General features: G+C 49.9%; 1 protein-coding gene and 1 long non-coding RNA gene across 2 annotated transcripts in view; both read right to left on the bottom strand.

The window, feature by feature from the left end:
* Positions 1–19,125, bottom strand: part of LOC146356740 (uncharacterized) — a 563,405-nt gene that overhangs the window by 173,603 nt on the left and 370,677 nt on the right. The gene's annotated exons all lie outside the window — the stretch shown is intronic.
* Positions 12,973–14,516, bottom strand: LOC146356746 (vomeronasal type-2 receptor 26-like). Its single transcript, XM_084841308.1, has 2 exons — positions 14,432–14,516; positions 12,973–13,787 (listed from the first exon to the last, which is right to left on the bottom strand). The coding sequence occupies exons 1-2, from the start codon at positions 14,514–14,516 to the stop codon at positions 12,973–12,975; spliced, it is 900 nt and encodes a 299-aa protein (XP_084697434.1).

The raw sequence follows: 19,125 nt of genomic DNA, 5'->3' as shown, positions 1-19,125 counted from the left end.
CAGGACAAAAGCTAATAGAGTTTTGCCAAGAGAACATGCTGATCATAGCAAACACTCTTTTCCAACAACACAAGAGGTGACTCTACACATGGACATCACCAGATGGTCAATATCGAAATCAGATTGATTATGTCCTTTGCAGCCAAAGATGGAGAAGCTCCATACAGTCAGTCAAAACAAGACCTGGAGCTGACTGTGGCTCAGATCATGAGCTGCTTCTTGCAAAATTTCGGCTTAAATTGAAGAACGTCGGGAAAACCATTAAACCGTTCAGGTATGACCTAAATCATATCCCTGATGAATATACAGTGGAGGTGAGGAATAGATTTCAGGGATTAGACCTGATAGACAGAGTGCCTGAGGAACTATGGACGGAGGTCCATAACGTTGTTCAGGAGGCAGCAACTCAATCCATCCCAAAGAAAAAGAAATGCAAGAAAGCCAAGTGGCTGTCTGATGAGGCTTTACAAGTAGCTCACGAAAGAAGGGAAGCGAAAAGCAAAGGAGAAAGGGGAAGATATACCCAACTGAATGCAGAGTTCCAGAGAATAGCAAGGAGAGACAAGAAGGCCTTCTTAAATGAACAATGCAAAGAAATCGAGGAAAACAACAGAATGGGAAAGACTAGAGATCTCTTCAAGAAAATCGGAGATCTCAAGGGAACGTTTTGTGCAAAGACGGGGATGATAAAGGACAAAGAAGGCAGGGACCTAACAGAAGCAGATGAGATTAAGAAGAGGTGGCAAGAATACACAGAAGAACTAGACAGGAAAGATTTGAATGTCCCTGATAGCCATGATAGTGCGGTCACTGAACTTGAGCCGGACATCCTAGAGAGTGAAGTCAAGTGGGCCTTAGGAAGCATTAGTAACAACAAAGCTAGCGGAGATGACAGTATTCCAGCCGAGCTATTTAAAATCCTAAAAGATGATGCTGTTAAAGTGCTGCATTCAACATGCCAACAAATCTGGAACACTCAACAGTGGCCACAAGACTGGAAAAGGTCAGTTTACATTCCAATTCCAAAGAAGGGCAACGCCAAAGAGTGTTCAAACTACCGCACAGTTGCGCTCATTTCACATGCCAGCAAGGTGATGCTCAAAATCCTACAAGCTAGGCTTCAGCAGTATGCGAACCGAGAACTACCGGAAGTACAAGCTGGGTTTCGAAGAGGCAGAGGAACTAGAGATCAAATCGCCAACATTCGCTGCATCATGGAGAAAGCAAGAGAATTCCAGAAAAACGTCTATTTCTGCTTCACTGACTACGCTAAAGCCTTTGATTGTGTGGATCACAACAAACTGTGGCAAATTCTTAAAGTGATGGGAGTACCAGACCACCTTACCTGTCTCCTGAGAAACCTGTACAAGGGTCAAGAAGCAACAGTAAGAACCAGAGATGGAACAACCGATTGGTTCAAAATTGGGAAAGGAGTACGACAAGGCTGCATATTGTCACCCTGCTTATTTAACTTATATGCAGAGTACATCATGAGAAATGCCGGGTTGGATGAATCAGAGATCGGAATTAAGATTGCCAGGAGAATTATCAACAACCTCCGATATGCAGACGATACCACCCTAATGGCAGAAAGCGAAGAGGATCTCAAGAGCCTCTTGTTGAGGGTGAAAGAGGAGAGTGCAAAAGCTGGTTTGAAACTCAACATTCAAAAAACGAAGATCATGGCATCTGGCCCTATCACTTCCTGGCATATAGAAGGGGAAGAAATGGAAGCAGTGACAGATTTTACTTTCTTGGGCTCCAAGATCACCGCAGACGGTGACTGTAGCCATGAAATTACAAGACGCTTGCTCCTTGGGAGGAAAGCTATGGCCAACCTAGACAGCATAGTAAGAAGCAGAGACATCACCTTGCCGACAAAGGTCCGTCTAATCAAAGCTATGGTTTTCCCAGTAGTAATGTATGGGTGTGAGAGCTGGACTATAAGGAAGGCTGAGCGCCGAAGAATTGATGCTTTCGAACTGTGGTGCTGGAGAAGACTCTTACGAGTCCCCTGGACTGCAAGGAGGTCAAATCAGTCCATCCTAAAGGAAATCAACCCTGACTGCTCATTGGAAGGACAGATAATGAAGCTGAATCTCCAATATTTTGGCCACCTAATGCGAAGGGAAAACTCCCTGGAAAAGACCCTGATGCTGGGAAAGACTGAAGGCAAAAGGAGAAGGGGACGGCAGAGGATGAGATGGCTAGATAGCATCGCGGATGCAATGAATATGAACTTGATCACGCTCCGGGAGAGAGCGCAGGACAGGAAGGCCTGGCGTGCTATGGTCCATGGGGTCATGAAGAGTCGGACACGACTGAACGACTGAACACCAACAATGTATGGCTGTGAGAGCTGGACTATCAGGAAGGCTGAGCGCCGAAGAATTGATGCTTTCGAACTGTGGTGCTGGAGAAGACTCTTACGAGTCCCCTGGACTGCAAGGAGGTCAAATCAGTCCATCCTAAAGGAAATCAACCCTGAGTGCTTATTGGAAGGACAGATACTGAAGCTGAAGCTCCAATATTTTGGCCACCTAATGCGAAGAGAAAACTCTCTGGAAAAGACCCTGATGCTGGGAAAGACTGAAGGCCAAAGGAGAAGGGGACGGCAGAGGATGAGATGGCTAGATAGCATCACCGATGCAATGAAGATGAACTTGAGCACGCTCCGGGAGAGAGCGCAGGACAGGAAGGCCTGGCGTGCTATGGTCCATGGGGTCATGAAGAGTCAGACACGACTGAACGACTGAACAACAACATCATTGTGGAGAATCTTTGCGTGAAAACAACACAAAGATTGTTCCTAGTGAGCTCAGCCATCAAAGTCCTCATGAACCTCTCTCCGTTGCCCATGTCCGAAGCGACGAGACCAATCAAGGTCCACCTGAAATGCAGGAGCACTTTGGCAATCCCCTGGTACTGGGTTTGGTCTTTGGGGACCATTAGGTAGAAAAAGGGAACTGAGCTTTATCATTCAGAAGATGAGAAATAAAGTGTAACTGACCTGGCAAGGAAAGGAAGACATTAAGTTTGTATGTTGTTTCAGAGCTGAAATATTTGTTAATCCCCTTTTAGAGATGTCCAGATTGGTGGCCTTCAGTACTGGGGCTGTACAAGGACCTCCCTCCCCCTCACTTTGGAAGCATCTTCAGACCTTCCGGGGCAGCCTAGCTTCACTTTGAGCAATCTGGACCCGAAGCGAGATTCAGTTATCTGAATAATTCTGATACGACGTTTTCCCTTTGACTTGCATTGGAAAACAGAAATGGCCATAACATTTCCAGTTTTCATGATAAACAAATGAAATTGGGAGACCTGTCAAGCCCCATGGAGAGAATCCCACCTGCCAAAGTTCAGACAGTTTGGCACTGTTGTTTTTGTGCTAGGTGCAGGTGAATTTTAGTTTTGTTTTTTTTTCAACAAAAACTCTCAAAACAAAGAGCTATAATTCTTCACTGTTTCCAAAGATGTGCATGACATTTGGGGACCTCCCAGACCCCATAGAGGGGATCCGTCCTGCCAAAGTTCAGACATTTTGGCCAAGGAGCTTTTTTGCTAGGCAGAGATGAAATCTGCTGCTTTCAGAATCTCAAACCAAAGGGGATAAAATCAGAGCAGTTTAAGCAGTGATTTGGAGGAGTCATGATCCCTATCACTGCTGTAGGCTTCTTTAAAGTGCAAATCACCCTTTTCCCCTGGTACTTTCTGATTCAGAATCACAGTCGATGACCTCAGGCTGTCAGTGGTCTTGTCTGACAGAGGCAGGAAGACACAGCAACCCTGAGAGGTGGGACTGTGGTAATTCTAGAGGTCATACATGCAAAGGAGCGCTGACCTCCAACGATGCATGCTTTATCAGAACAAGCCCAGACTCATCGAGCCGCTTTGGTGATTCTAACCTTTGGTGACTCCAGCATGAGTACATTTTAAATCCTTTAACGAGGATCCATTCCAGGGCAAGTCTGGTGTCAGCAGCCGCAGTAATGCCAGCTCCAAGAGTGAATATTGAAGTTGCTTCAGTTAAAAAGCTCATAGTTGGACCTTGGGAATACAGGTGTGTGTGTGTGTGTGTGTGTATAATTTATTTATCTACTGCATTTATATCCTGCCATTTTTCCTCTTGCAAGGAACCCAAGGTGGCTTACATTCTCCTCCTCCCCCCCTCTGTTTTATCCTCACAACAACAACCCTGTGAGGTGGGTTGGGCTGAGAGTCTGTGACTGGCCCAAAGTCACCCAGCGAGCTTCCATGGCCGAGTGGGGACTAGAGCCCAGGTCTCCCAGTTCCCAGTCCAGCACTCTCACCACTGCACCATGCTGGCTGTCATATATATATATATATATATATATATATATATATATATATATGGAAAACTGGTAAGAATTGGTTGATCTGAGAACAGATGCTAGTGGAGAACCCATGCAGCAGGGTGTGTCATAGTTGTCTGGACTGGGCCGGCCTGGGGCTGGCTAAGAGGCATAAATAAAGGAATAATGATAATCAAACAACAATGCCTTGTCCAGCAGGGCAAATACGGAAGAGCGGCCTGGGGCCAGAAAGTAGAAACAAACCAAAGCCAAGCCAGCCAAGAGGGCATATTGAGAGCCAGTGTGGTGTAGTGGCTAGAGTGTTGGCTTGGGAGCCGGGAGATCCGGGTTCTAGTCCCCACTCGGCCATGAAGCTCACTGGGTGACTTTGGGCCAGTCACAGACTCTCAGCCCAACCCACCTCACAGGGTTGTTGTTGTGAGGATAAAACAGAGGGGGGGATTATGCTCACTGCTTTGAGTTCCTTGGAGGAAAAGAGGCAGGATATACATGCAATGAATGAATGAATGATTCCAAAATAGGGGAAGACCATAAGGGGTGAGGGGCTTGACTGCCCCAGTGCAAACAGCAAGAGCAAATGAAAAGCAGATACAGAAAGGAAACTCCCTACATGCCAAAGGGCAGGGGGAAGGGAGTAGCTCTATGCCCTGTGTTACTCATCAGGACTTGAAACGGGAGAACTTTGCAGGCGGAGGCTGGGGCAGAGACACCCCTGGGTGAAGCAGGGCGCAAATATGCAATACACAGACCCTGCCAGCTCTCATGGGGAAGCCGCACCATCCAGTTCTGCCAGTGACGGAAGAGGGGCTCCGGTGGAAGATCCCAGTGCCAAAGAACAAAAGAGGCCTAAGCAGAGATGCATCCAAGAGACGGACCTCAAGTCGAGCGAGGACAGATATATGACTATGCAGAGGCCATGAAATATGTAGGGCCCGCGCTCAGACTGGAACTGGGCTAGAGGACACAAGCACACAAAACTGGCCCACTGGGGGCTAGGGATGTACGAAAGTCACTTACCTTTTAGTGAAATTGATTTGAGGTGGGGGGGCGCTCCGTCCCTCCCCCAGAAATTCTGGCCGGGGGGGAGGCGCTCCATCCCCCCCCCCCGAAATTCTGGTCGGCCGGCTCCACTCCGCAGAGATTCTGCGGAGCCGCCGGCCAGCTCCGCCAGTGGCTGGACATCCGGCCACTGGCTAGCAGGGATGCAAATGGTGGCGGCCAAAGCCGCCACCGTTTGCGTCCCTGCAGTCAGCCGTGATAGGCTAAATAAATGTTTATGTAGCCTATCATGGCTGACTTAAAAAAAAAAACGCGCGTACACAAATGGTGGCGGCCATGGCCGCCGCCATTTGCGTTCCTTATTTTGGCATGTCTTAGTCTATGTAAACATTTACGTAGACTAAGACAGCAAAAATAAGTGGAACGCAAATAGCATAGACGCTACGCTATTTGCGTTCCCTGTATTTTCGCCATCTTAGTCTACGTAAATGTTTACATAGACTAAGACGTGCCAAAATAAGGAACGCAAATGGCGGCGCCCATGGGCGCCGCCATTTGCGTACACACGTTGTTGTTGTTTTTTCTTTTAAATCAGCCATGATAGGCTACGTAAATGTTTACGTAAATGTAAATGTTTACGTAGCCTATCGCAGTGTTTTTTAAAAATCTAGCCGTGATAGGCTACATAAATCTTTACATAGCCTATCACTTTTTTTGTGTGTGGTTTTTTTGTTTTTTGAACTGGAAATGGTGGTGGTGGCAGCCGGCCGGAAGACCGGCTACCGCAGCCGCTGCTGCCGAACCGCCACCACCAGGAAGATCTGCCCAAGGTAAGTCCTGTCCTGGGGGGGCGGGGGGGGCAGACCATTTCGCCACCGATTTTGGGTGGCCGAATGCGCTGGCATTCGGCCTCCCCGAGATTCGTGGCAAAATTCTCTGACATCCCTACTGGGGGCATATTGAGACGGAAGACCGTGAGTCCTGACTTAAACTGGGCCTGAGACAAGCAAAACAAGCCCACTAAGAGGCTCCAATAAAGTAATGATAATAATAGTGACAGTGATAGCGGTAGTGATGACGATGACGATGATGATGAAGACAAAAAGCCATCCAAGCTGAAGAAGAACAGTAGCCGCCGCCATTTGCGTCCCTGTATTTTGCTGTGATAGGTTGCGTAAATACTTACGTAGCCTATCACAGCTTCCGCACGGACACAAATGGCGTCCCTGTATTAGCTGTGATAGGCTACATAAGTATTTACATAGCCTATCACTGCAATATGGAAGAAGCGAATGGCGGCCGCAGACGTGGCCGCCATTCGCAATGCAACGCGGACAGCAGAAGGTAGGTGCTCAGTTCCGGGCCCATTTTGCAGGGTGGGGGGACAGGAGGGCTTCTTTCCGCCACAGATTTCGGGGGGCTGAATGCATTGGCATTCTGCCTCACCGAGATCCGTGGCGGAATTCTCTGACATCCCTATTGGCATCTTCGACAAACTTGGCCACTTCACTGCTCACTCCTTATTCCAGATCAGTTTTGAACAGGTTGAAAAGCATGAAGCCTAATATAGATCCCTATGGGACCCACAATTGTGGGGTCCACAACAAAACAAGAGCATTGTGGTTTCACTCCCCCTTCTTGCACAGACACACCTTGGCTCTAGAGATGTATGAAAGTCACTTACCTTTTCACAGAATCTTTCGCAGTGGGGGGGAGGCACTCCATCCTTCCCCCCAGAATCCTCGACGGGGGGGGAGGCGATCCGGTCCACCCCCACAGAATCCTCAACGGCCGGCTCTGGGCTGTCCACAGCCAGATTTCCAGCTGCGGACGGGCTTCTGTGGACACAAATGGCGGCCACTGTAGCGGCTGCTATTTGCGTCCAGCCAGGCAGCCATGATAGGCTACGTAAGAATTTACGTAGCCTATCACGGCTAACCGCCCCCCAAAATACCCGAGCGTACGCAAATGGCGGCTATGGCAGCCGCCATTTGCGTTCCCTATTTTTCGCCGATTTATCTTACGTAAATATTTACGCAAGATAAATCGGCAAAAAATCGGGAATGCAAATGGCGGCCCCCGTAGCCGCCGCCATTTGCGCACGCTCGGGTTTTTTGGGAGGGGGTTAGCCGTAATAGGCTACGTAAATTCTTACGTAGCCTATCATGGCTGCAAGGATGGCAATGGCGCCGGCAGCAGCCCAGCTGCGGCAGGCCAAGAAACCAGCCGCCACCAGCAGAGCCACTGCTGCTACCGGAGCCGCTGCCGCCAGAACCGCCGCCGCCAAATCTGCCGCATCCGCCCCAGGTAAGTGCCGTCCTGGGGGGATTCCGCAGGGGGGCGGGGGGGCAGGAGGCCGTTCCGCCACGGATTTCAGGGGTCCAAATGCACTGGCATTCGGCCTCACTGAAATCCGTGGCGGAATTCTCCGCCATCCCTACTTGGCTCACAGTTCCACTTCCAGGAAACACTAATCCTGCTCCTGACACCAGAATTACACTCCTGCAGCCCAGTGCTGATAGTAGGGATGTATGAAAGTCACTTACCTTTTCGAAGGGTGACATTCGCAGTGGGGGGGAGGCTCTCCGTCCCTCCCCCCTAAATTCTCTTCAGCTGGCTCCGCTCCGCGGAGATTCTGCAGAGCTGCCAGCAGGGGCTGCCCGCAGCTGGACATCCGGCTGCTGGGCAGTCTGCAGGGGCGCAAATGGCTGCCATAGCCTCCTCCATTTGCATCCCTGTATTTTGCCGTGATCGGCTACGTAAATATTTACGTAAAAAAAAAAAAAGTGGCCGCCATTTGCATTCCCTTTTTTTCGCTGTGATAGGTTGCGTAAATACTTATGCAGCCTATCACGGCTTCCGCAGGGACGCAAATGGCGTCCCTGTCTTAGCCGTGATAGGCTACGTAAGTATTTATGTAGCCTATCACGGCTATATGGAAGAAGCGAATGGCAGCCGCAGACACGGCCGCCATTCGCAATGCAGCACAGGCGGCAGCAGGTAGGTGTTCGGTCCCGGGCCCATTTCGCGGGGTGGGTGGGCAGGGGGCTTTGTTCCGCCATGAATTTCGGGGGGCCAAATTAGCATTCGGCCTCACTGAGATCTGTGGCGGAATTCTCTGACATCCCTGGTTGAGAGGGGAGGTCTTAGAGGTGCTTCAGTCCTTATGCAGACTTCACTTTCCTGGAAGGAGGGCGCTGGAGACTCGTGGTGTCCTTCTATGAAGCTTCATTTACTCTGTGCTCAGGACTACAACGCCACAACTCCAAGAAATCCCGGCTTGCTCTCCACTGCCTAGGGATCTTCTTCTTCTGCAAGACAACAGCTGTTCTCCTTTTGCCTTAGATTCCCCCAGATCCGTTTCCCGCTTCCCGCTCAGGCCTTGTAGAACAAAGGTTACCAGTTCAAGATAACCTTGGAGTTAGTTGCCCAAAAGGCTGCACCGGGGGAAATCCTCAGTCTCTTTGGACTCAGCAGCATTGAATGATAAGGGACCTCTGGAGGTAATATGCACTAGCCCAAACACATAACAATATGTTTAATATATATTCAATCGGAAACAGGTCAAGGAAGCCCTTTTCAACTGAATGGTCTGAAGTTAGGAGTGTGCAGTGAGGTGATCATGTTTGCTGACAACACCAAATTATTGGGTGGGGGGGGTAAAACAAAAGGATTGTGAAGGGCTCCGAAAGGAACTCTCCAAACTGGGAAAATGAGCATCTAAGTGGCCAATGCAGTTCAGCGTAAGCAAGTGTAAAGTGATGCACATTGGGGCAAAAAAATCACACTTTCAAAAATTAGCTGATGGGATGTGAGGTAGCAGTCACTGACCATGAACAGCAAAGACTTTGTGAGAGGCAGAAATGACAAGAGTTGCAAGACTGGGGAGAGGAGCATGATCCGTATTTTGCTTGTCTTGTGTTCAAGGTCATTTCAGGAAGGCCAGGGGACTGCGGAACTGAAGCAAGCGGAAGAGTAGCGGAGAAGAGAAATGTGGTTGTTGTTGTGGTGGTTGCTGACAAAGAAGCCACTTGATGGCAGTGGATGAGCATACTCTGAGGAGGGATTGCACTGGGAGGGGTATCTATTAACTAGGGATGGCAGAGAATTCCACGATGGATCTCGGTGAGGCCGAATGCCAGTGCATTCAGACCCCCGAAATCTGTGGCGGAACGGCCTGCCACCCCCCCGCCCCCCACGGATCTCCCCTGGGACAAGACTCACCTGGGGCGGATCTTCCAGGCAGCAGCGGCTCCGGTGGCGCCTTCGGCAGCGGCTGGTCTTCCGACCGGCTGCTGCCGCTGCCATTTCCAATCTTGTAAAAAAAAAAAAAAAATTACGTAGGCTAAAACGGGGAATCAAAAAGGGACGCAAATAGCGCCCGCTATGCTATTTGCATTCCCCTTTATTTTCACCGTCATAGTCTACGTAAATATTTACGTAGACTAAGAGGGCAAAAATAAGGAATGCAAATGGCAGTGGCCGTAGCCGCCGCCATTTGCATATGTGTGTTTTTTGTTTTTTGTTTTTACCCAGAGCCCTCCGCAGCCAGAAATCCGGCTGCGGACAGCTCTGGCCTGGCCGGCTGCTCCGTGGAGCTGCCGCAGAGCACAGCCGGCCGCAGAGGATTCCAGGGGGGAGGAACGGAGCACCTCCCCCCTTTCGAAGATTCCAGGGGGAGGGATGGAACGCCTCCCCCCCCAACCATAAACATAATCCGCGAACAGGTAAGTGACTTTCGTACATCCCTACTAATATCTCTTGGATGCGGTTTACAGGGCTTGTGATTTTGACCCTTACGCGAGTTTCCTTTTCAGCTCAACAGGTGGATACTTTGTTTTCTCTCATTTTGATCTCCCGTTTTTGGATTCTTCACAATATCAGTGTCTCTCATCTTCCTTCCAAATGGAGGAAATTATGAAAGCAATTATGAGTATGAATACTGGGAGATCACCCATCCCAAATGGGTTTCCTGTTGAATGGTATAAAACTTTTCCCAAGCTGTTAGTTCCAAAACTACATCATCTCTGTAACCACTAGGGGTGAACGAAAGTCACTTACCTTTTCTCGCAGCTTTTTCGCGGTGGGGGGGAGCGCTTCGCTGCTCCCCCCGCGAAGTTCAGGCCGGGGGGGGAGGCTTCCCGCCTCGCCCGGCCGAAATTCAGGCCGGGGAGGAGGCTTCCCGCCTCGCCCGGCCGCGAACACGAAAGTAAAAAAAAAAAAAGTCCCCTGATAGGCTACGTGACGATTCACGTAGCCTATCACGGCTAGATCTGGAAAGTCAGCTGTGATAGGCTACGTGAATCGTCACGTAGCCTATCACGGGTGACTTAAAAAAAAAAAAAGCGCGTACGCGAATGGCGGCCCCCATAGGGAGCCGCCATTCGCGTTCCTTATTTAGTCGCTGTAGTCTACGTCAATGTTTACGTAGACTACAGCGAAAATAAGGGCAACGCAAATAGCGTTGCCCTTATTTTCGCCGTAGTCTATGTAAACATTTACGTAGACTACAGCGACCAAATAAGGAACGCGAATGGCGGCTCCCTATGGGGGCCGCCATTATCCATACACACTTTTTTTTTTTTTTTTTTAAGTCACCCGTGATAGGCTACGTGACGATTCACGTAGCCTATCACGGCTGACTTTCCAGATCTAGCCGTGATAGGCTACGTGAATCGTCACATAGCCTATCAGGGGACTTTTTTTTTTTTTCTTTCATTGCAATGGCGGCGGCGGCGGCAGCTGGTCGAAAGACCGGCTGCCGCTCCCGCCCCGCTCGAACACCGGACGAACCGCCAGCCGGACCCGCCAACGGGAGGGACATTCAGGGAAGGTAAGTCCCGTCCCGGGGGGGGGCGGGGGGAGGGGGGGCGGAGGATTTCTCCCCGAAACTTGTCCGGGGGGCCGAACACGTTGGCGCTCGGCCCCCCGAAGTTTCGGGGAGAAATTCTCCGCCATCCCTAGTAACCACATCTTTGAATCTGGCTCTCTCCCTTCTTCATTAAATGCTGAGATATGCCTGTGATCCCTAAGCCTGGCAAAGATAATAGTCATTGTGCTAATGTTGGCCCATTTTGTTAATTAATGTAGATATTAAAATATTCACTGGTATTTTAGCATATAAACTTCAAGACGTTATTACAATTGGTTCAAATAGATTAGGTGGGATTCATCGAATCCTGACCGGGGCTGACAGATCAGTCATAGATCTGATAGTTTTATATTGTCAAAGAATGGATCAGGTCACCATTGTTCTCTTTGGACACCATAAAAGCTTTTGATACAATTTATTGGCTCTTTATTTTGCTACTTTGACTAAATTTGGCTTTCCTTCAGCATTTTGAAGCGAGGTGGAATTTCATCTTCATTTCCAAGAACTAGAGTTATGACTAACAGGTTGTTGGGAGGTGTTTTTGATTTTCTTCCACTTGAGAGAGAAACCCCACAGGGATCTCCACTTTCTCCTTTGATATTAGACATTGATCCATTTTCGCATGCAGAATTGACGCTATGGGGAAATCCAGATTTAAGAACTGGCATGAAAATGTTTTTATGGTGCACCTGGACAGATAAGATGATCTTTACCGGAGATCAATTAGTGGGGGTTGATGATGAGTTTGGGGTATTTTCGATTTTGCAAGATCACTTTGATCCGCCGGCTTCAGCGGAATGGCAGTATTTGCAATCGAAACATTTGTTGGTATCTAGATTCGGTCCTGCTCCTTTCACTGCTTTGGAGGAGTCTCCTTCGCTATTGGCAATACTTATGGAAGCGGGTCAGATGTATGACAGGCAGGCGAGCCCAAACGGCATCACACCGTACAGAGTGACAAAACAGATCTTCCACTCATCCCCCTCCCGGATGTGAATGAGATTGTAGGAGCCACGCAGGTCCAACTTTGTGAAAATATTGGCTTGCCCCAGGCGCTCCAGCATCTCAGGTATGAGGGGAGGGGGTACTTGTCAGGGATGGAGACCGAATTTAATTTTCTGAAATCGTTAAATGTTAAAAATTAAAATGTTTAGTACTTTTAGTAATGTTTTTCTTGTGTTTCTTTTAGCAACAGTTTGCTTTCCCATTAAGCCTTCCCTGGCACTCCCTCCAAATCTAGCAAACTAGCAAACCAGATCTCACCTACACATCGCAGGGGGACTGGCGGTGGCTCTTAGCCCTTGTAAGCTACAAGTGGAATTGCTCTTGAAATTCCACACTTCAACAGGTATAGCACTTTTCTTGTGTATGTGTCCTGTTCCATTCCATACACATTAGCGTGCTGGTATGAAAGAAGTCTAATTCATCTGAGCAGGAATGTTTTTAAAACTCCCCTCCACTCCCCCTGGTCTTTTTTTAAAAATTACTCTCTTATTGTATTTGTGCTACAGCATTTCTGTTTTAAATACAAATTGCTGAATTTATGTCATGGCATGTGTGTGTGTGTGTGTTAGAGAGAGAGAGAGAGAGAGAGAGAGAGGGAGAGGGAGAGGGAGAGGGAGAGACAGAATGTGTGTGTGTGTGTTTATACATAATTGAATATGTAGAATAATAGTATATTATCTTTTAAAAGGTACATGATCTGAAACACCCGGGGGGGGGGAGACACTTACTAAATGCCACCCCTACAAATCAGTTCCAACAGACTCATATGCCCTCTTTAGTTTTTGTTGTTAGATGCTCCTTTGTATTCAGCTCAGGCCTCAGTACAATAATGTAGCACTTGGGAAGAAAGATGCAGCTGAGCAACCCAGCACTGGAGGCCAAGATGGAGAAGACCTGCACGGCCACCATGTATTTCCCCTTGGTGCTCAGGTAGGTGGGCACAAAGGACACCCACACGCTGCAGAAGACCAGCATGCTGAAGGTGATCAGCTTGGCTTCATTGAAGGCCCCAGGCAGCTTCCGGGCAAGGAAAGCCACCATGAAGCAGATGGCAGCCAGGAAGCCCATGTAGCCAAGGGCAGCATAGAACATGGCGACAGACCCTTCATTGCATTGCAGTAGGATCTGTCCAGGCTGGGAATGCATGTCAGAGTCTGGGAATGGGGGAGAGATGGCCAGCCAGATGGTACAGATGACACCTTGGACACTGGAACAGGAAATGACAATGGAGTTGGCCAATCTCTTCCCCAGCCATCCCCTCACCCTGTTCCCAGGCTTTGTGGCCAGGAAGGCCAGCACCACAGTGATTGTTTTGGCCAAGAGAGAAGAGATGGCAACTGAGAAGATGATGCTGAAGGCCGTTTGCCGGAGGATGCAGGTGGCTTTCCTCGGCCTCCCAATGAAGAGGAAGGAGAACAAGAAGGAAAACAGGAGGGAGACGAGGAGAATGTAGGAGAGGTCCCGGTTGTTGGCTTTGACTATTGGGGTTTCGAGGAATTTAAGGAAGATTCCTAACACAAATCCCGTGGCTAAGGACAAGAACAGGGCAAAGGAAGAGAGGATGATCCCCAGATACTCTTCATAGGACAGGAAGGTTATAACCTTGGGGATACATTCATCTTGGTCCTGGTTTGGATGCTGATCATCTGGACACTTGCTGCAATGATCTGCATCTGAAAAAAACAGGAATAACATGGGTGGGAGGGTGTTGTTGCACTCATGTCCTGCCTGTGGGATTTGGAATGGGGCACCAGGTTGGCCACTGTGGGAACAGAATGCTGGACTAGATGGGACTTGGTCTGATCCAGCAGGGGACTTCTTAGAATTTTGTGGATATTTGTGAATAAACTCAAATATTACAAAATGCCACTAAGACGCCACTGCTTACACAGATGACCCTGGGTTGTAGTATTTTGAGAGAAGAAGAAAAATGTCCCCCATCCACATTCTCCTCATCATTCATAATTTTGCAGGCCTCTATCATATCTCCCTTCACTTCCCTTTTTTCCAAGACAACAGTCTCAGCTGTTGTAATCTTCTCTCATAGGGGTGATGCTCCAGCCCCTTGATGATTTTAGTTGCCCCTTTCTAGGGATGGCAGTGAATTCTGCCACGGACTCCAGTGAGGCCGGATTCTTTGGATTCTGCCCCCCTGGAGTCTGTGGCATAACGGAGCAATCCCCACCACCACCCTGTGAAGTCTGCGTGGACCCTATCCTACCTGCCTCCAACAGGTCCAGATCCATCCGCTGCTGGCCGCCATCCGGGCTGGGGCCGTGAATGGCATCCTGCAGAGCGGACGCCATTGGTGTACCTCCCTTTGGCCATGATAGGCTACATAAAGATTTACGTAGCCTATCACGGCCAAAGGGAAGGACGCAAATGGCGTCTGCTACACCATTTGTGTGCCTCCCTTTTTGCTGTGATGGGCTACGTAAATCCTTACATAGCCTATCACAGCAAAGCAGGGACACAAAAGGCGTCTCCTATGCAGGGGACGTGATAGGCTACGTGACGATTGACGTAGCCTATCACGGCTGACTTTGCAAATCTAGCCATGATAGGCTACGTGAATCGTCACGTAGCCTATCAGGGGGCGTTTTTTTTTTTTTTCTTTTATTGCAATGGCGGCGGCGGCAGCCGGTCGAAAGACCGGCTGCCGCTCCCGCCCCGCTCGAACACCCGCCAAACCGCCGGCCGGACCCGCCGCCGGGAGGGACATTCGGCGAAGGTAAGTCCCATCCTGGGGGGGGTGCGGGGGGCGGGGGGGGTTCGGAGGATTTCTCCCCGAAACTTGTTCGGGGAGCCGAACACGTTGGCGCTCGGCCCCCCGAAGTTTCGGGGAGAAATTCTCCGCCAACCCTACTGTTCACGCAGCAACTGCACACTGGGTTGACATCTTCACTGAGCTCTCCACTACAACCCCAAGATCTCTTTCCCGGTCGGTCACCGCTAGTTCAGATCCCATCAGGTTATACTTGAGGGTGGGATTTTTTGCCCCACCATGCAAACTTCCTCCCTAGGGAGGCAGAAAGTGCAAGTGAAATTCTCATCTTCCCAAAGCAGAGAAACCATGTTGGCAGGATGGAGAAAATGCTCTGCAGGGGTGACTGTGGGGCTGTGGAAAACTGCTGGGAAATCATTGGGGGCCACCCACTTCTCTTTCTTTGCAGAGCAGCCTTCCCCAACCTGGCGCCCTCCAGATGTGTCAGACTGCAACTTCAAGCACTCCTAAGAATTGACTATGCTGCCTCTGGTCTCTTCCGAAATTTGAACTATAAAAATGTTGCCAGTGTCAATTTCAACAGTGGGAGGCTTTTGGTCTTTAAACAGCTCTTTTTCCCTCAGATTTCACCATTTCTCCTGACATTTCAGGGTAAATTATCCTTTCTTTCTGGTATCTGAGAATTTCAGAAAGATTGCTCAGCCTGTTTTGATTCCATAAAGGTTAGAAGGACCCACCACTGAACATCACTGAACATGGTGGAATGCTCAGTTTCCTGAAGGGCCATTCTGCTGTGACACCGCTAAGACACAAAACAAGGTACAAACTACGTATCCAAGTCCAGAGATTCCTCTAAAAAGCCTTCACAGGAAATGTCTGGGTGTGTCTTTGCCCTCCTCCCCAGGGGCTGCATTCTCCTGTGGAGTCACCCACCTTCCTGGGTGGAGATGGTCCCTTCCGCGCAGGGAGCGCAGTCGTAGCAGCAAACGGGCTGTCCTTCCTTAACCACCTTCTTGAATCCAGGGCGACAACTCTCCACGCACCTGGAACGTGGCAGGGGCTGAACACAGAGACAAGGACCATCAAGGAAAAAGCGTCAGGACTCATTAGTCTACAGAAAGGAGAGACGGGGTGGAAAAGTCCCAACATGTCCTCTAGCCACAGGTTCAACTTGAGGCCTGTGACCCAACCTCACTTGAGGCCTGTTCCCGGGTCTGCAATACGTGAGTGCTGGCAGGGGAAGAGGTCTGTATGTCTTACATTTCTATTCCGCCCTTTAGCCGAAGCTCTCTGAGCACTTTTCTAGACAAAGCTTAAACCATAATGTACTATAACATAGTTAAAATAGTCCAGAAAACCATAAGTTTAAAACAGGACAGAAACAAAGTAGTAACCAAGATGAAAGCTAACAGTGGAGCAAAGATTTAAAAGCGCCCTCACACGCTTTTTAAAACGGAATGGCTGGAAAGCCTGGAACAAAACAAAGGTCTTCACCAGGCACCCAATGACCACAATGTGGGCAGCAGGCGAGCCCCTCGGGTGGGGTGTGAGGTCATTCCACAACCTGGGTGCCACCACTGGAAAGGTCCTTCCCTTGGGAGCCAAGTTCCTCACCTCATTCGGCACGGGCACCCTTGAACGGCCTCCAAGGATGATCTCAGCATCTGGGCAGGGAGATGTGGAAGGAGACAAGCTTTCACTAACCTGGCCCCAGCCTCTTAGTGCTGCGGAAGTTAATGCCAGCACCCTGAATTTGGCCCGGTAATGCATTGGCCCCGTTATCAGTCTCACTGCCCTAGTTTGGAATAGCTGGGGGTTCCAGTTCCAAAAGCAGCCCCACATACAACACATTGCAGAACTCCAAACCAGGGTTTCCCGCAGAATGGGTGACTGTAGCCAGGCTGTCTCTGTCCAGATAGGATCGCAGTTGGTCTATCAGCCTGAGCTATGTACCTATGCCTTTGTCCATCGGCTGATGCGGAGCGTGGGCGAGAAGGTGCTGTTGCTTTCCCCTGGGCAGCTGGTCGGCCACTGTGTCCTCACTTCGGGTCTCTGCTTCAGATAGCTGGCTATGATTTTCCCTTTCTCCCCTTCCTGGCTGCATCTGGATCGCAGTCTGTGCACATCCAACAGCACCCTCGATCCATGGGACATGTGTCAAGCGCTCTGGCCCAGTGCTTGGCAGCATGTGGTGAGAATGTGCTGAGTAGAATTCAGGGAACAGGGTTTTGCCATCCGGGGTAAAAAGGAGCAGTTATCTCTGCGCTGTCATACTCACTGATATGGTTCTCATACAGACAGCAGGCTCTGGCGTGAGCCGGGCTGCAGGGAGGCTGTGTAGCAGACAGAGACTAACTGTATATTTAGTGTTGGGGTAACTACGTCGTGACCAAAGAGCGCATACTTCTTCGAGGTACCTGCTAGGTTGTGACCAAGGGGCACGTGGTGCCTTGAGGTACTTGTAACTAAGTTTGTGACTACGAGGTGCACTGCCTCTTAAGCCTCAGATAGGTTGCAACTCTCTGCGGAGGCTCAGCTGTTGTTTGTGTCTTCATTGTCAATCAATCTCCTTTTTCTTTCACCTCCATTGGTGGTGTGTGTCCGATCTCCACCCCAAAAGATACCAGACCCCTCAGCCTGATCAACTGTGAGGGGGCCTGGGTATAAATTAAAACCCAAACCTCACAGCAGGACAGGGAGAAAGGCCTCTCCCAAAGATCTTAACACACACGGTGCTTTTGGGAGAAGGCCGTTCAAAAAAGGGGGGGCACCGGGTTGAGGAAGGCCAGCTATAGCCAGCCCTGGACAATATTCTGGCTGCACCCTTGAGTGGTAGAGCCCTGCTTTGCCTCTAGAAGGTCCCAGGTTCCGTCCCCGGCATCTCCAGGGAGGGCAGGAAAGGTTCTCACACCTGAAACCCTGGAGAGCCACTGCTGCCAGTCGCTTCTGACAGAACTGGGCTGGACAGACCACAGGCAGCTCCCGGTCTTCCTGTGGAAATTCCGACAGGCTGCAAATCAACACAGGAAGTGAGCAGATGAGATCACAGAGATGATTTTCCCACCTTGTGGAGACGCTTGGGCCACGCAGGGCCATCCTGGGCGAAGGTGAGCTTCCGGTCTGCAGATCCCCGTCTTTCCATCGTGCCAAACTTCTCTCTAACGGCAGACAGATTGGGAAACACCACCCAGTTGACGATGTCAAAGTCGCCCGCCAGGTCCCCATTCTCGTCCAAATACACTCCGTCCAGCATGGAAGCATTGTAATGCTGGGGGTTCTGCAGGAAAGCGTGAAGCTGCAAGGGCAGAAGGAGCGCCAGCGTGTAGTATACAGGAGACCCACATTGTAGTAAAAATGTAACCTAAAAGCCACTGTATGTGTCTTAAGCAGCTCATAATATTGTAAGAGCTGCGCATGCCTGGAATGAGCAGACAGTAACCCTAAGATAAAGTTGCTAAGCAAACCGCTGGCAACCAATCAAAAGTAGGGGTGGACGAAAGTCCCTTACCTGTCGTCGAAGGACGTTCGCGGTGGGGGGGAGGCGCTTCTCTGCTCCCCCCGCGAAGTTCAGGCCGGGGGGGGAGGCTTCCCGCTTCGCCCCGGCCGAAATTCAGGCTGGGGGGGAGGCTTCCCGCCTCACCCCGGCCGAAATTCAGGCCGGGGAGGAGGCTTCCCGCCTCGCCCGGCCACAAACGCGAAAGTTTTTTTTTTAAAAAAAAACGCCCCCTGATAGGCTACGTGACGATTCACGTAGCCTATCACGGCTAGATTTGCAAAGTCAGCCGTGATAGGCTACGTGAATCGTCACGTAGCCTATCACGGGTGACTTTAAAAAAAAAAAAAAATAGCGCGTACGGATAATGGCGGCCCCCATAGGGAGCCGCCATTCCCCTTCCTTATTTGGTCGCTGTAGTCTACGTAAATGTTTACGTAGACTACGGCGAAAATAAGGGCAACGCAAATAGTGAGGTCTGCCACGGCACCAGAGAACGGGGGTCGGGACACCCAGGAGGTTAAAGGTGTGGACTCCATTGATTGAGTCAACCAGGCTGAACGGGTTTGAAGAGATGGCACTAGGGTGCTGGGCAGAGTAAGTACTTGATTTCCCTTCTGTCTTTCTGTTTGAGTTGCCTTCGGAGCGTCTGAGGTTTGTCAGACTGTGTAAGCGTCTGAGGTTTGTCAGACTCCGT

The sequence above is a fragment of the Heloderma suspectum genome, chromosome 2, assembly GCF_057233095.1.
Source record: "Heloderma suspectum isolate Gila_16-S chromosome 2, 16-S_ref, whole genome shotgun sequence".
Classification (NCBI taxonomy): domain Eukaryota; kingdom Metazoa; phylum Chordata; class Lepidosauria; order Squamata; family Helodermatidae; genus Heloderma; species Heloderma suspectum.
The sequence above is the reverse complement of the archived record's forward strand: the minus strand, read 5'-3'. Positions and strand labels throughout refer to the sequence as shown.